Source organism: Neofelis nebulosa, chromosome 4, assembly GCF_028018385.1.
Source record: "Neofelis nebulosa isolate mNeoNeb1 chromosome 4, mNeoNeb1.pri, whole genome shotgun sequence".
In the NCBI taxonomy this organism is placed as follows: Eukaryota; Metazoa; Chordata; class Mammalia; order Carnivora; family Felidae; genus Neofelis; species Neofelis nebulosa.
Window position 1 is genome coordinate 159,837,709 of NC_080785.1, and position 14,203 is coordinate 159,851,911.

The following is a 14,203-nucleotide window of genomic DNA, read 5'->3' on the forward strand; positions in this document are numbered from 1 at the left end:
CTGAGCTGTCAGCACAGAGCCCAACACAGGACTCGAACTCACGAACTGTGAGATCGTGACCTGAGCTGAAGTCAGATACTCAGCCCACTGAGCCACCCAGGTGCCCCAACTCATGTCAGTTTCAAAGCCCTGTGAGGCGGGTACAACTAACTCCTGCCCCCATTGTACAGATGAGGAAACTGAGGCCCCACATGGCTCAGTAACCAGCCCAAGATGGTGCAGCCAGGAAATACCGGAACTGGAAATGAAACCTGCTGTCTGGCTCCAGAGCCAGCTGCACACCACCCTGACCTCCCAAGCAGTTCTTCCAGGAACATTCCGCCTCAGCCACCATCACTGCCGACCACTTTTTCCCTACGGCCTTCTCAGGTGGTACCCCTTTCTGAGCCTCCTTTCGTCATCAGCCCTGTCTTTGACCACAGGCACCCCAGACTCTCAGAGCCAAAGGGGATCATGTTGCCCACAGAGGAGGAAACAGAGGCCCTGTGGGGTGTATGACACGTCCATGTCCCCCCAAATCATAAATGTAGTGGGGAGAAAAATGAAGCAGATGCATTAGAAACAGGCAGGAAGGGGCGCCTGGGTGGCGCAGTCGGTTAAGCGTCCGACTTCAGCCAGGTCACGATCTCACGGTCCGTGAGTTCGAGCCCCGCGTCGGGCTCTGGGCTGATGGCTCGGAGCCTGGAGCCTGTTTCCGATTCTGTGTCTCCCTCTCTCTCTGCCCCTCCCCCGTTCATGCTCTGTCTCTCTCTGTCCCAAAAATAAATAAAAAACGTTGGAAAAAAAAAAAGAAAAGAAAAGAAACAGGCAGGAATACTTACGAGCGTCCACTGTGACCGGGCACCAGATACTGTTCCAGGCACTGGACACCCAGCAGTGACAACTGCAGGCCGGGAGGGAGGTGAATTGAACACGAAAAGTCAAAGAACGAGATAACTTCAGATTTCAATGGCAGGTAAAGCGAAAGGCACGAGGAGGCTTTTTTCCCCCGGAGGGAAGATTACTCCGGAGAGGTGAGCTTTGGTCCTGGAGCCTCACCCTGCTTTATGGTGAGGACAGGGACAGTCCTGGGGCTCCTGATTGCATTCTCCCCACAGCCAAGAGAACGGTGGGTGTTTTTATTCCCCTGTTACATAAGTCGGCGTAGGGGGGGGAAAACCTGGGGCAAGGAAAGGTTAGTCAACTTGCTCAGAATCACCCGGAGGGGAGGGAACCCACCCCCGGAGCCCGGTGAGATGTGTGCGACTAGCTCTACTATCACCTGGGGCACGGCGGGGCAGCCCTGATGGGCGTGGCCGTCTCCAGCCCTGCCCCTCGCCGGAGGGCAGTGTCGTAACCTATTGACCCAGGCTCCGGACGGGACTCGCCGCAGGCCGGGTCAGCAAAGGCAGTCAAAGCAGGTCGCGATTGGCTCCCCGCAGAGAGTGGGCGGGGCCTCCGTCGCTCGGTGCGCGCGCCGCGGGGATGCGTTGCCGGGGGTGTAGCGGGAAGGGGCGTGGCCGCGGGCGGGCGGCCGTTGGCAGCGTGGCCCCGCCCCGGATGTCGCGCGTCGCGGACTGGGCGGCGGCGATTGGTCGGAGCGGCGCAGGGGGCGGGGCGGAAGGTTCTGGAGGGGGCTGGCGGGCTCTGGAAGCTTCCGCCGGACGGGTATATAGAGTCCGGGACGGGGCGGCGGCGAAGCCGGGGTACGGCGACAGCTGGGCGGCGGGCCGCAGGCGAGGGCTATGGGCAAGGACTATTATCAGACGCTGGGCCTGGCCCGCGGCGCTTCGGACGAGGAAATCAAGCGGGCTTACCGCCGCCAGGCGCTGCGCTACCACCCAGACAAGAACAAGGAGCCCGGCGCCGAGGAGAAGTTCAAGGAGATCGCCGAGGCCTACGACGTGCTCAGCGACCCGCGCAAGCGCGAGATCTTCGACCGCTACGGGGAAGAAGGTGCGTGCGTGCGCGGCTAGGGGCGCGCCCCCGCCGTTTGACTGAAGGGGAAACCGAGGCTCGGTGGCCAGGCTGCGGCGTCCCCGGGGGACGCCCCGGTCCCGGTGGGCGAGCAGCCCCCGCCCTCCGGCCACGCGGGCCTCCGCCCTCGGATTGGCGGCCGCCCGATGGGAGGAGGAGTCCTGGCCGCTGTGCTTGCCCAGAAGCTTCTAGCAAGTCTGGCGCTGCCCCTCCCTAGGCGCCTCCGCCCACGTCCCCGAGCGGCCCCGGGGGTGCGGGTGCGGGCGGCAAGGAGGCCAGTCTTAGCCGGGCCGGTGGCGCTAGGGCCCCGGGGGTCCGGGGCTCACCTGGGCTGAGGTGGCAGGCGCTGGCGTCCAGGGGCGCAGGGCGGGGCCTCTGGCTGCGCGCCGGGCACGACCCGCGAGCCGCGAGCCTGCGACGAGCGCGCCGATTAGCGCCGACCTCGCTCCGGGGCCCCTGTGAGGGCGGAGTGAGGTAATCCCTGTAAAGTGCTTGCCTAACCTGGTGCCAGGCACGTAGATGGCAGCGGGCGCCGGAGCAGTGCAGGTGCGGGGAGCGGCGGGGCCCGCCTCTGCCCGGCCTCCTCGGCGTAGGCCTCATCGGGCAGGAGGAGGAAGCTTTCTTGTTGTCCAGTTGCCCGTTGATGACTCAGACTGGTTTCTGCGCTGGGTCTTAAGAAACCAAGTGGCTTCTTATGTAAGGATGGTGACAGTTAGTGTCAGGGTGTGAGATTTTGAAAAGCTGTGTTTACTGTTTTGCTTTCACTTCTGCACTTCACACTTGACCAGCTCTAAAGTATTTTTAAGAGTAAGCACTCACCGAAGGTGGACCCTGGATCATGTCTTTTGTAAGTTTTCACCTCCACGCAGGGAGGCTAGGCAGTCAAGAAGTGGCAGGAGTTGGGTGGCCCTCAGAGAGGGCGCTTGGGCCCCTTGCCACTGTCCTGGCACCCTGAAGTACCTGGACGAGGGGCGGTAAAAGCTTAGGGTTCTTCCTTGATCTTCTGTGACAGAGAAGGGAGGCTAAAAGAGTTTTCCGCCCCCCCACCCCATGGCTCCCAAGCTTTTTTCCCTTAGCGAAAGGTCTTAGAGGGGGAGAGGCTCCCGCCAACCATCTGACTTCTTCTGATTTTGCCTTCCAGGTCTAAAGGGTGGTGGCCCCAGTGGCGGGAGCAGCGGTGGTGCGAACGGTACCTCTTTCAGCTACACATTCCACGGAGACCCTCATGCCATGTTCGCTGAGTTCTTCGGTGGCCGCAATCCCTTTGACAACTTTTTTGGGCAGCGGAATGGGGAGGAAGGCATGGACATTGACGACCCGTTCTCCGGCTTACCCATGGGCATGGGTGGCTTCACCAACCTGAACTTCGTCCGCTCCCGTCCTGCCCAAGAGCCCACCCGAAAGAAGCAAGATCCCCCCGTCACACACGACCTCAGGGTCTCGCTTGAAGAGATCTATAGCGGCTGTACCAAGAAGATGAAGATCTCCCATAAGCGGCTGAACCCCGATGGAAAGAGCATTCGCAACGAAGACAAGATCTTGACCATCGAAGTAAAGCGGGGCTGGAAAGAAGGGACCAAAATCACCTTCCCCAAGGAAGGCGACCAGACCTCCAACAACATTCCAGCTGACATTGTCTTTGTTTTAAAGGACAAGCCACACAATATCTTTAAGAGAGATGGCTCTGACGTCATTTACCCAGCCAGGATCAGCCTTCGGGAGGTACGATGCTAAGTAGGGTGGTATTGGCGGGGGGGGGGGGGGGGGGGGTGACAGATACTTCTGAGCACTCAGGGGACAGGGCAACATTGATCCAGGCACCTGGTTTTAGCGATAGGGACCTGGTGGCGCTTATCCTACATCAAACAGCGTCCGGGCAGGAGTCGAGCGCCCTAAGCTGCCTTCCATCTAACATTCTCTCTTTGCTCTCCCAAGGCTCTGTGTGGCTGCACGGTGAACGTACCCACTCTGGACGGCAGGACCATACCCGTCGTGTTCAAAGATGTCATCAGGCCTGGCATGAGGCGAAAAGTTCCTGGAGAAGGCCTCCCCCTCCCCAAAACGCCCGAGAAACGCGGGGACCTCATTATTGAGTTCGAAGTGATCTTCCCTGAAAGGATCCCCCAGACGTCAAGAACCGTACTGGAGCAGGTTCTTCCGATATAGTCACCAGGGTTTTCCAAGGACTGACTGGGGACCTTTCCAGAGCTCAAGGATTTCCAGACTGTTCCACCAGTTGTGGACCCATGAGAGGGCGGGAGGGCCCAGGGAGGGCTTTCGTACTGCTGAATGTTTTCCAGAGAATATATTACAATCTTTCAAAGTCGTGCATTAGACTTAAGTGGTTTTTCAAGCGATAGGGCGGCAGGTGGTGGGGACCGCAGGAAAAGGCCTTCCAGTCTGTCCCACTGGGTCCTGCAGCCCTCCTCGGATGGGCCCACGCCCTCCTCCAGGCCCTGCCTATGGGTGAGAGGCAGACCCACAGCTGGACTTGATCCGTCTGTAGCCCTTTGCTTGTGTGGCCATTAGTCAGTATCAGCCTGCCGTCTCGGTTCCCAGACCCTGTACGCTCCTCAGTTTTTGTTGTGTGATCAGTTCGTGTTTTATTCTGTATTTGTCTCCCACGTCTTGCTGTTCCTCTGAAGAATCCTATTTTCTCTTTCGCCATCTCAAATTGAGAACTGACCTAGGCTCTTTTTGCAAAACTGCCTGGCCGGCACCCACAAGCAATACCTCTCGTTCCAGCAGGACCAAGGGCGCCGGCCTCGTGTGAATGAGCTGCACAGACGCTCCTCCCTGGAGGGCCTAGGGCCCTGGACAGAGCTGGGGGCCCTCTCGACCCCTGACTCCGAGGCCAAGTGCACTCACTTAGGGGTCATACTCTTTCTTTTTTCTGTAAGGCAATCTTTAGGCACACCTGGGACTTACCGGCGACCCAGGTAATTTTGTGCTTAACGGACTCTGGACTCTTTCAAAAGGATCTGATCCTTTTGATTTTGCACAGCCCTGGCTATAATCCCTTTTGATAAAAGGGTCTTTGCTTCTGATTACAGGAGCACTGTGGAACGTTTGTAAATATGTTTTTATAATTCTGTGTAACGTTGGTGTGCACTCACAGGAAACCGGCCCCCGGCAACTGCTGCTTTCTGTATCGGGCCATGATGGAACTCCAAAGGAACCTTGGGAGTCGGGGAGGGGGGCAGGGAGGGAACAAAGTGTCTGTTCCGTGCAGGCCAGTCTGGTGCTCAGACATTGGGACTCATTGTAAGCTGCCACTGCCAGCACGAGACCAAAGCGTGTGACTTGTCAATGTGCAGCACGACAGCATTAAAGACCGATGCTAAACCTCAGGGGGGCAGTCCTGCGACTCTGTTTGAGGGCTTTGCTGGCTGGGGCTGGGGTTGGGGCGGTGGCTGGGCGTCCCTCAGATGCAGTCAGGGGGGAGGCAGGAGTCCCCTGCGAGAGGGAGAGAAGTTTCCCAGGGCTACGTGGGGAGCAGAGAACGTCCGTCCACACCACCTACATGGATGCGATCCAGGCATCCAGAGAGCCCAATGGATTCGAAGCTTTGTTTTGTGAAGCTTGGGGCTGGAGTTAAGCAGTTCACTTTCCCGTGTTCCAGGCAGGGCCTGGTTGCTGGGGCCAAGGGATGGTGTAGGGCCTGCCCTGTGATCCCCGTGCACTCCTTTCTTGCTGGAACAGGCAGAGTGACAGCCAGGCCCTGGCCAAACCAGACCTGAATTCCAGCCCAGGGCTGAGCTCCTCCTGGAGAAGACACATTTCCTGCCCTGGCTTCATTCGCAGGCCGCTGAAGTTGCTTTTGCTTTGTAACTTTTTTTTTTAAGAAAACTGGTTTTATTACACAGTAAGTAATTACAGAGGCTTAAAACAATGGTATTGCTACTTTGCTATGAGATGTCTTAAAAACAGCGTTCAAAATCAATCAAGGAGTGGCTTTCCCTTCCGACTGAAAGGTGACCACTGGGAGCGAATGGGGGCCGGGCTGTCCAAGAGAAGTTTCTGCAAGCAATGGGAATGTTTTAGGTCTTCTTTAAATGGGACTGCTTTAAGATTCAACAAAATACATTCAGCCTCTCCATCGTTCCAGTCACATTTCCAGGGCTCGGCAGCAGCCACACACAGCTAGTGGCAAGTGCTGGACAGCACAGATCAGAGGGCTTGTCCCCCAAACCTAAGATGGGGCTCAGTGAGCCCAGAGGACGCCGTCCCCGTTGGGAGGCGACCCTGCGTGTCAGAGCCATAAGGGAGCTTGTCACAGATGTTTACTGAGCTACCTCAGGCACCAAGATGACCCTTCCTGCGGAATTGGCCCTGGCCTTGGTGGGGTCGTAAGGCCACCCCTCCCCCGGAGTGCCATCCCTGTGCCCCTGTCACCATTAGGTGGCAGGTCCCTGCAACCTTCGTGTCAAAGTCACCGACACAAAAGCACACAAAACCTCAAAGTGCACACAGTTCTGGGAACTTCTAGAAATCACCTACCCGGCACAGTGGGTGGGGCAGTGGGATTCTTTAGGAACGTGTTCGTGGTGAAAGAGACAAAAAGGACCCAGGTGGACAGAAAACCGGCCCCTCTGACACTGCGTTGTTTTGCCACAGGGGGCCTGGCGCACGCCTCTGTGTGTGTGTGTGTGTGTGTGTGTGTGTGTGTGTGTGTCCTGAGGTTTGGTGTATCTCCCAAGAAACTCCTCCCTCGCTTCCTTGGCTTCCCTTTAGGGGATTTCTTCTTTCCCACACGGACTCTGAGCACATTCCAGAACTTCCATGTCAGTCCGTGTGGAGCTGCGTCTTAACCCACCAGCCCAGCAGTCATGTTTTAACATCACTTAAACAGTGCAAAACCCAAGATGCACGTTTGGCCTGTGGACAGAAGCGGAGTCCCCTCCCTCCTCCAGGCCTGCAGTTCCCTTAGCTGCTGTCCCTGTACAGACTGGCCACGGCATCACGAGGGCTTTCCCTTTAGAAAAAGAAAAACGATTTTTGTGTGCGCATTTTCTCCAGAGGCTGTTTAAGCATAATTTCTAAGATGTCAGTCTGTTTTTGCCCAGGTAATCAATCACAGTACTAGACTCTGGAGGGGACAGAATGAAAATCCTCCCCTCCACCCTGCTATTCGAGTCCACCCCCAACGAATGTCCCCAGTTTCTCAGGTACCTTCCCTGAGTCGCTGCACAAATCAATTTTTCCTTTGTGCACTCTGCATTTTCCCCCTCACGTGTGGTGGAAATAGCGAGCTTCCTCATTCCTGTTAGAGTGTGCCTTTATCCTGCCAGGACTACCTAGCTGGATGTGAAGATCCAGAACGGTGTTCGGTGGCCCCTACCTCTCCCCTAGCCATTGTTCTTGCTTCCAGATTCGAGTCCAGGACAACCACTTGCTAGCTGTGTGACCTTGGTCAGGTGACTCAGCCTCTCTGTGCCTCCGTTTCTTCAACTGTAAAACAGGCATAATAACAGTACCTCTTCTAGGATTGTAAGGGTTTTCTGGATATGGAGATAATACACACACACACACACACACACACACACACACACCAGGACCCAGCAGAGAAGAAGCACCATATGAGGGACGCCTGGGTGGCTCAGTCGTTTGAGCATCAAACTTTGGCTCTCGCGATTCATGAGTTCAAGCCCCACATCGGGCTCGCTCGCTGCTGTCGGTGAGGAGCTTGCTTCGGATCCTCCGTCCTCCTCTCTCTGCCCCTCCCCTGCTCTTTCTCTCAAAAAATAAATATTAAAAATAAAAAGAATAAGCACTGTGTGCCAGTTATTATGTGAAGGTTTCTTATTCCACAGCTGGAAACCCCAAAAGCCTTTGGGGGTGAGTGCTCTCAGCTGAGCTCCAGGAGTCCACTTGCCAGGGGATCCCCTGAGACATTCAGCGCACCCTGAGGAAGCTGTACCTGAAGCAGGATCACTCCCATTGCAATCTCAATGTGACAACCAGCTCACTCTAAAGATGCAGAGCACGAGGCTCCAGAGCGGAGCAGCCCCCTCGCCCCTTGAATCCCAACTCTGTCACTCTGCTGTTGTGTATCCCTGGGCATGTGACTTTACTGCTCCGAGTCTCAGTGGCCTCCTTTAAAAAAACGACACAGGGGCGCCTGGGTGGCTCAGTCGGTTAAGCGGCCGACTTCGGCTCAGGTCGTGATCTCGCAGTCCGTGAGTTCGAGCCCCACGTCAGGCTCTGCTGACAGCTCAGAGCCTGGAGCCTGTTTCAGATTCTGTGTCTCCCTCTCTCTGACCCTCCCCTGTTCATGCTCTGTCTCTCCCTGTCTCAAAAATAAATAAAACGTTAAAAAAAAAATTTTTTTTTTAAATAAAAGAACGACACAAACGAGGCACAGACTTTATAGTGTTCCAAGTGAAGAGTGGGTAAGTTAATGCAGCAGGGAAGAAGAGCACATGAAATTATGAACTTGGCTTCTGTGCACACTCAAGGGGGTGCTGAGTTCAAGTTCTGCTCGGTGCATTCCCGTGAGAAAATGGCAAAACCTCTCAAAGCCTCAGTTTCCTCCCTTGTAAAACAAGATGGTCCCAGCTAGCTCTCCCTTCTCACTGCCCCCAGGCCAAAACTCAGTTAACCCCTGAGGTCTCTGTGCCACAGACCTGGCACAGAGCAAGTGTGCAATTAACATGAGCAAATATTTCTAAAGCACTTAGTTGAAAGCCTGTCCCGGGTTGTCTTTTTCTTCAATTTTCTTTCTTTCTCTTTTCTTTTCTTTCTTTTTCTTTTTTTTTATGGAGGCTCTACACCCAACACTGGGCTTGAACTCACGACCCAGAGATCATGAGTCCCATGTTCTACTGACTGAGCCAGCCAGGCGCCCCATGTCCCACGCCTTAAATATTATTAGTTATTAATTATTGAGGTACACAGCATAGCACCTGACACGTCGTAAGTATTGTTCATTCCATCAACATTTATTGACCACCTACTGTGGACCCAGCCCCTGTGCTTAATGCTGGGGACACAGAAGTGAACAAACCCGGCAAAACTTCCTGCCTTTGGCAGAGCTAACAGTTGAGTGGGAGGCGCGGGGGGAGGGGGGGGAGAAAATAAGGATAAATAAATAAAACAACTAATGTACTAGATAATGGGGAGAGTGATGAAAATATGAAACATGGGGGTAGAGAGTTTGGGGTATTTTTAAAACTTTTTTTTAATGTTTATTTTTGAGAGAGACACAGACAGAATGCAAGTGGGTTAGGGGCAGAGAGAGGGAGGCACAGAATCCAAAGCAGGCTCCAGGCTCCGAGCTGTCAGCACAGAGCCCGACGTGGGGCTTGAACTCATGAGCTGTGAGATCGTGACCTGAGCAGAAGTCGGACGCTCAACCGACTAAGCCACCCAGGTGCCCCTTGGGGCATTTTTTTTTTTTTTAAAACACAGCGAACGCCTCCTCGAGAAGGTGATATTTGAGCGAAGACTTGAAGGAGGTCACTTCTTCAGGTGGATATGGAGGGAAGGGTGTTCCAGGCAGAGGGAGCAGCCTGTGCAAAGGCCCTGAGGCAGGGGTGTGTCTGAGATATTTAAGGAGCAGCCAGGAGCCCAGTGAGGCTGGAGCAGAGTAAGTGAGGGGTGAGTGGGAGGAAGCGAGGGCAGGGGGTGACGAGGCAGTGGTGCAGGACCTGGGGCCACTGGGAGGACTTCAGCATTTCCTGAGTGAGGTAGGGACTTGCAAGCATTTTGGTTTTTGCTTTGTCTTAATTTTCCTCTGTTCGGGTGGAGGGTGGGGCGTGTCATTTGATTGTATAACTTCAAGTCCCTGAGACAGATCATCAGACTCTCGAAACTTCAACGCACCAAACTTTTGTCTGAAAAGAGCACAGCGCAAACAATAAGTATCTGTGTTTTCTATTACAATCTAGTTCTTAAAGTACATGTGCTCATCATGCTCTCTCGCACCGACCTGAGCATGCTCCCCTGGTCTGCTGATCCCACACTTGCCCGAGGAGGGGTGGGGGTGGGGCGTCTGATTTCTGAGTTCTCAAACTACGATTATTCGGTCAGACATCTTCCCTCATGAAGGGAGGAGAGACAACCTCAGGAAAGAGCCTCAAGCCCCTGCCACCACCCACCCCCGCCCCCCGCCAACCCCAGTTTCCTGGAGGTCACAAACTGTGCCCTAACAATCTTTCCATCGCCGGTGCTCACAGCAGTGCCTGACCCAGAAACTGCCCTCTGAGCGTTTGTCAAATGAGTAATTGAGTGACAAACTGATTCAGACAAGAGGACTGGCCACATCTATCCTGTGACCACTGATGTTAGGGCGTGTGCAGAGGAAAGACAACCCAGCCCTGGGAAGGGTCCCCCCCGTGCCCCACTTGCCCCAGTGCCCTCCTGGTAGAAATGGCTGTTCTCTTGGGCTCCAGGAAAAGCCCCTCTTTCCTGGGGTCCTTTTCCCACTTCATGATTCATGGCTTAGTCGTTAGGCACAGTTCCTAAGTGGCAGGTCAACACTAAGCCCTAGGAGACTCAGAGACCCAGCGGCGGGGGGTGAGGGGGGGGGGTTCGGGAAGCTCACCGTCTCACAAGTGCAGACCTTACCAAGTCAGAAGTTTTAGGTTCCTGGGGCTGCCGTAACAAGGTGCCACAGACTATGTGGCTTGAAACAACGGTAATTCATTCTTCCACAGGACAGGAGGCCAAAAGTCCGAAACCAAGGTGTGAGCAAGGTTGGTTCCTTCTGGAGGCTGTGAAGAAGAATCTGTCCTGTGCCTCTCTGCCCCAGTCCCTGCCTCCCCCTCCCAGGGCCCTCCACCCCCTGCCTGTCTCTGGGTCCTCTCTTCTGTCTCTTATAAGGACGCTTGTTGGATTCAGGGGCCCGCCCTAATCCAGGCTGATCTCATCTCAAGATCCTTAACTTAATTACCTCTGCAAAGACCCTTCCTTATTCCAAATGGGGTCACATCGACAGTTTCAGAGACATGGACGTATCTTTGGGAGGCCACCATTCAGCCCACTACACTGGGCAAGGCACTGCCCATGACCGTAGGGCTTGGAGGGAAGAGGCCTGGCCCTGGGGGAACAGGCCAGGGGACAGGAGTCTGTCAGAGCTCGAGGATGGGCCATGGGAGCCGAAGCCCCCACCCCTTGAGTCTCTTAGGCACGCAAGGGGTGTGAGCTGACAAAGGCTGGGCTGAGGAGTGAGGCCCTCGGGTGCCTGGAACAGAGAGTGTAGGCCAGGGTAGGGCGGGGCCTGGCCTGGGTGAGACAGGCCGGGTGCCAGAGCCCTGATGAGGCAGGCCTACAAGCCTGAGGCAGAGAGAAGCCTGTTGAAAGAGTCTGAGTCAGGAGGGACAAGCTTGGTTTGCCTTTACTGGAAGTCCCGGCTGAGGCCCTGGGTGTTTTGTCTCAGTGGGGGCCCAGCTTTCCTTGGGAAGGTATTGGTGGACATCAGTATGGCTGGGCCTGACTCCAGATGGGCTACTTCAGCAAAGGGTGTTTTGTGGGCAGATGGCCTTTTTTGGGGGGGGGGGGGTCCTTCAGCAGAGGAGGGGGCAGGACCTGACTTACGAGCTCTCAGGCGCCCTCTGGCCGCTGTTGGGGTTGTAGGTCCGGGAATGGAGAGAGAACGGAGCTGGGAGAGATGCCACAAGTCAGCTGCTTGGGGGGCTGGACGAGGCAAGGGGTCAAGGCGGTGGTGGGAAATCACCAGCGATGCATTTCAAGAAGAGAGCTGCCCATTGGCCCTCCAGAAAACAGTGCTGCTTCCGGGTTTTATCATGACATCCTAGAATCCAGCAGCAAAAGGCAGGTGCTCGTGCAGAGTCTGAGAGACCTGGGGCCAGAGGACCCAGCCTGGGAAGGGCCACCTCCTTTGCTTCCCCTCCAGGCCCGTCCCACTGAGACCACTCCTGCCAGGCTGACAGGGGGACCCCAAGCACAGGCCATCAAACTCCCAAGATCACTGTGGCCAGGGCATTGTCCCTCCTTGGTCCTCCCTGTCCCCCATGGCTCAGAGCAGGCCCCACCCACCCAGAGGGGTATCTTGGGGTTGAAAACACCACACCTATGAGTCACTGTTCAACTTCGAGCTAGTGGCTGCCCCTCTCTGAGCCTCAGCCTCCTCCTCTGTAGAGTAGGGGTGATATCCAGTGGGATTATTCATGAAAAGCAGGCAGCACAGACCCTGGCACATAGTAAGAGCTTAATAAAGGTGTCTATTTCTATCATGTTTCTATCATGACATACTGAGGTCATCTCTGTGACCGCAACACCGTTCAGTAATAGCAGCTGGTGTTCACTGAGCATTTACTATCTGCCCAACACGACTGTAGGCACTTGACACAGAAGAGCTCATTTTATTCTAACGTAATCATAACAGCTTTAGGAGGTGGGTCCTATTATTATTCCCATTTTAGAGAGGAGGAGACTGAGGCACACAGGGCGAAGGGGCTTGCCCGGGGCCACACAGCCGGCGACCAGTAGAGGTGATGGAGAAAAAAGACTGTATCCTACCCCGCAACCTGAGGTGGACGAGAGATGGAATAAAAGACACAAGCAAAGCAAAACCATAGAACGAATAGAAGAAAATACAGAAGAATGACTTTGTGACTTAAGAGAAGAGCCCCTTTAATGAAACACCATGGGTGGAAACCACAAGCGGGTAAGTCCTGTTGTATTGCAGCTGAGAATTTTCGTCCAAGAAAGGATATAATGGTGACACGAATCATCACATGGCAGAATTGGGAGAATATGTTCGCAATGCCTCATACTGCACCTACCTCACAGGGCTGTTAAGAGAGTTACACGGCTCAGGAGCACCTGGGTGGCTCAGTAGGTGAAGCGTGCGACTTTGGCTCCCGTCACGATCTCACAGTTTGTGAGCTCGAGCCCCGTGTCGGGCTCCGTGCTGACAGCTCCGAGCCTGGAGCCTGCTTCGGATTCTGGGTCTCCCTATCTATGCCCCTCCCAGGCTCCTGCTGTCTCTCTCTCTCTCTCTCTCTCTCTCTCTCAAAAATAAATAAACATTAAAAAAAATTTTAAATAGCAAAAAACAAATAGGTGAAAGTAATTTGAGTAGTACATTTTATGTAGCCCAATACATCCACATTATTATTATTATTATAATGTAGACAGAATAAAAATGAATTAATGAGATGCGATATTTTACATCTTTTCTTTGTACTAAGTTTCCGAAATCCGGTGTGTATTTTACACTTACGGCACATCGCAGATTGTATTTGCCGTATTTCAAGTGCTCATACCTACATGTGGAGAGCAGAGATTTCATGTAGGACAGATCGGATGGGACAGGGCACACACAGCTAGATTCTATGAGGAGCACGTGCAAATCAACGAGTAAAAGACAGCAACCCAAGTGCAAACAGGGCAAAGAATATGAACAGGCAATTTACAAAAGAGGAGAAACTGAAGGCGATCAAGCAAATGAGGAGATGCTCAAAGTGACCTGAAATCAGAGAAATGTAGTGACGTCACTTGACATCGAGTCAGAGTGGTAAAAATCAGAAGCTGGATAAAGCTAACAGCTGGTGGAGATGTGGGTACATGGGACCCTCTGCACTGACAGAAGGTGTGGCTGGGGGCAGCTAGTCCAGGACGCCACACAGCAACGGACTGTGCCCTGTGATCCAGCATCTCTGCAACCAGGTCTCTCTCCTAGGGAGATTTCCACACAGGTCTCTGAAGGGACATGTCCAAGGCTGCAGTGCTGGGAGCTGGAGGCTGCCTGATGTCCATCCCCAGGGGACAGAGTCGTAAGACGTGAGGGATGCATCTGTGGAACATCAAGTAGAAATCAGAAGAAAACAGACGCAAGAGATTGGCAATACGGATGGATACTGAAGTCCTACTGCAAGACAAGCAAACAAGCAAGCAAGCAATACAGTGCTAACTGGAAAAGGAAAGTAAGAAGCCAAATGTAATAGAATACTCACATAAAACAAGGCACATTTTCAAGGAAACATACAAACAGAAAGGTGCACATTAAGCCCACGGCAGTGTTGCACCAGAGATGGGAGGGAATTGGGGGGTATTTTTCCCTAATGTTTATTTTGAAATTTCCAAAGGTATAGAAAACTCACAAGAAGGGGCACCTGGGTGACTCAGTTGGTTAGCATCCGATGTTTGGTTTCAGCTCAGGTCACGATCTCGAGGCTCGTGAGTTCAAGCCCTGCATCAGGCTCTGTGCTGACAGCTCAGAGCCTGGAGTCTGCTTCGGATCCTCTCTCTCTTTCTCCCTCTCTGTCCCTCCCCTACTCAC

The 14,203-nt window shown here is 54.2% G+C and overlaps 2 protein-coding genes across 5 annotated transcripts in view; one reads left to right on the top strand and one right to left on the bottom strand.

The window, feature by feature from the left end:
- The window catches only part of TECR (trans-2,3-enoyl-CoA reductase), a 47,661-nt gene that overhangs the window by 30,176 nt on the left and 3,282 nt on the right, over positions 1 to 14,203 (bottom strand). The window contains exon 1 of one of the 2 annotated variants that reach the window (XM_058727736.1): positions 2,458 to 2,588. The exons of the other annotated variant lie outside the window; for it this stretch is intronic. Coding sequence (XP_058583719.1) covers positions 2,458 to 2,556 — 99 coding nt within the window. The 5' untranslated portion in view covers positions 2,557 to 2,588. Of the gene's footprint in view, positions 1 to 2,457; positions 2,589 to 14,203 lie in introns of those variants that run through there. 2 annotated transcript variants of the gene reach the window in all.
- DNAJB1 (DnaJ heat shock protein family (Hsp40) member B1) lies at positions 1,626 to 5,306 on the top strand. Of its 3 annotated transcripts, none has more exons than XM_058727744.1 (3): positions 1,626 to 1,935; positions 3,098 to 3,678; positions 3,892 to 5,306. In XM_058727744.1, exons 1-3 carry the CDS (start codon positions 1,725 to 1,727, stop codon positions 4,120 to 4,122), a joined length of 1,023 nt encoding a protein of 340 aa, XP_058583727.1. In that variant the 5' UTR covers positions 1,626 to 1,724; the 3' UTR covers positions 4,123 to 5,306. The 3 variants fall into 3 exon arrangements, with proteins under 3 accessions (XP_058583727.1, XP_058583729.1, XP_058583728.1); XM_058727746.1 differs by lacking the exon at positions 1,626 to 1,935 and adding an exon at positions 2,312 to 2,430; XM_058727745.1 differs by lacking the exon at positions 1,626 to 1,935 and adding an exon at positions 2,671 to 2,803.

What these genes read in the sequence shown, in the direction of transcription:
- DNAJB1 (XM_058727744.1), top strand. Translation starts at nt 1,725, where the DNA reads ATGGGCAAGGACTATTATCAGACGCTGGGCCTGGCCCGCGGCGCTTCG. An exon ending in CGACCGCTACGGGGAAGAAG is followed by an intron (nt 1,936 to 3,097) that starts GTGCGTGCGTGC and finishes TTTGCCTTCCAG; the next exon opens with GTCTAAAGGGTGGTGGCCCC. An exon ending in CCAGGATCAGCCTTCGGGAG is followed by an intron (nt 3,679 to 3,891) that starts GTACGATGCTAA and finishes TGCTCTCCCAAG; the next exon opens with GCTCTGTGTGGCTGCACGGT.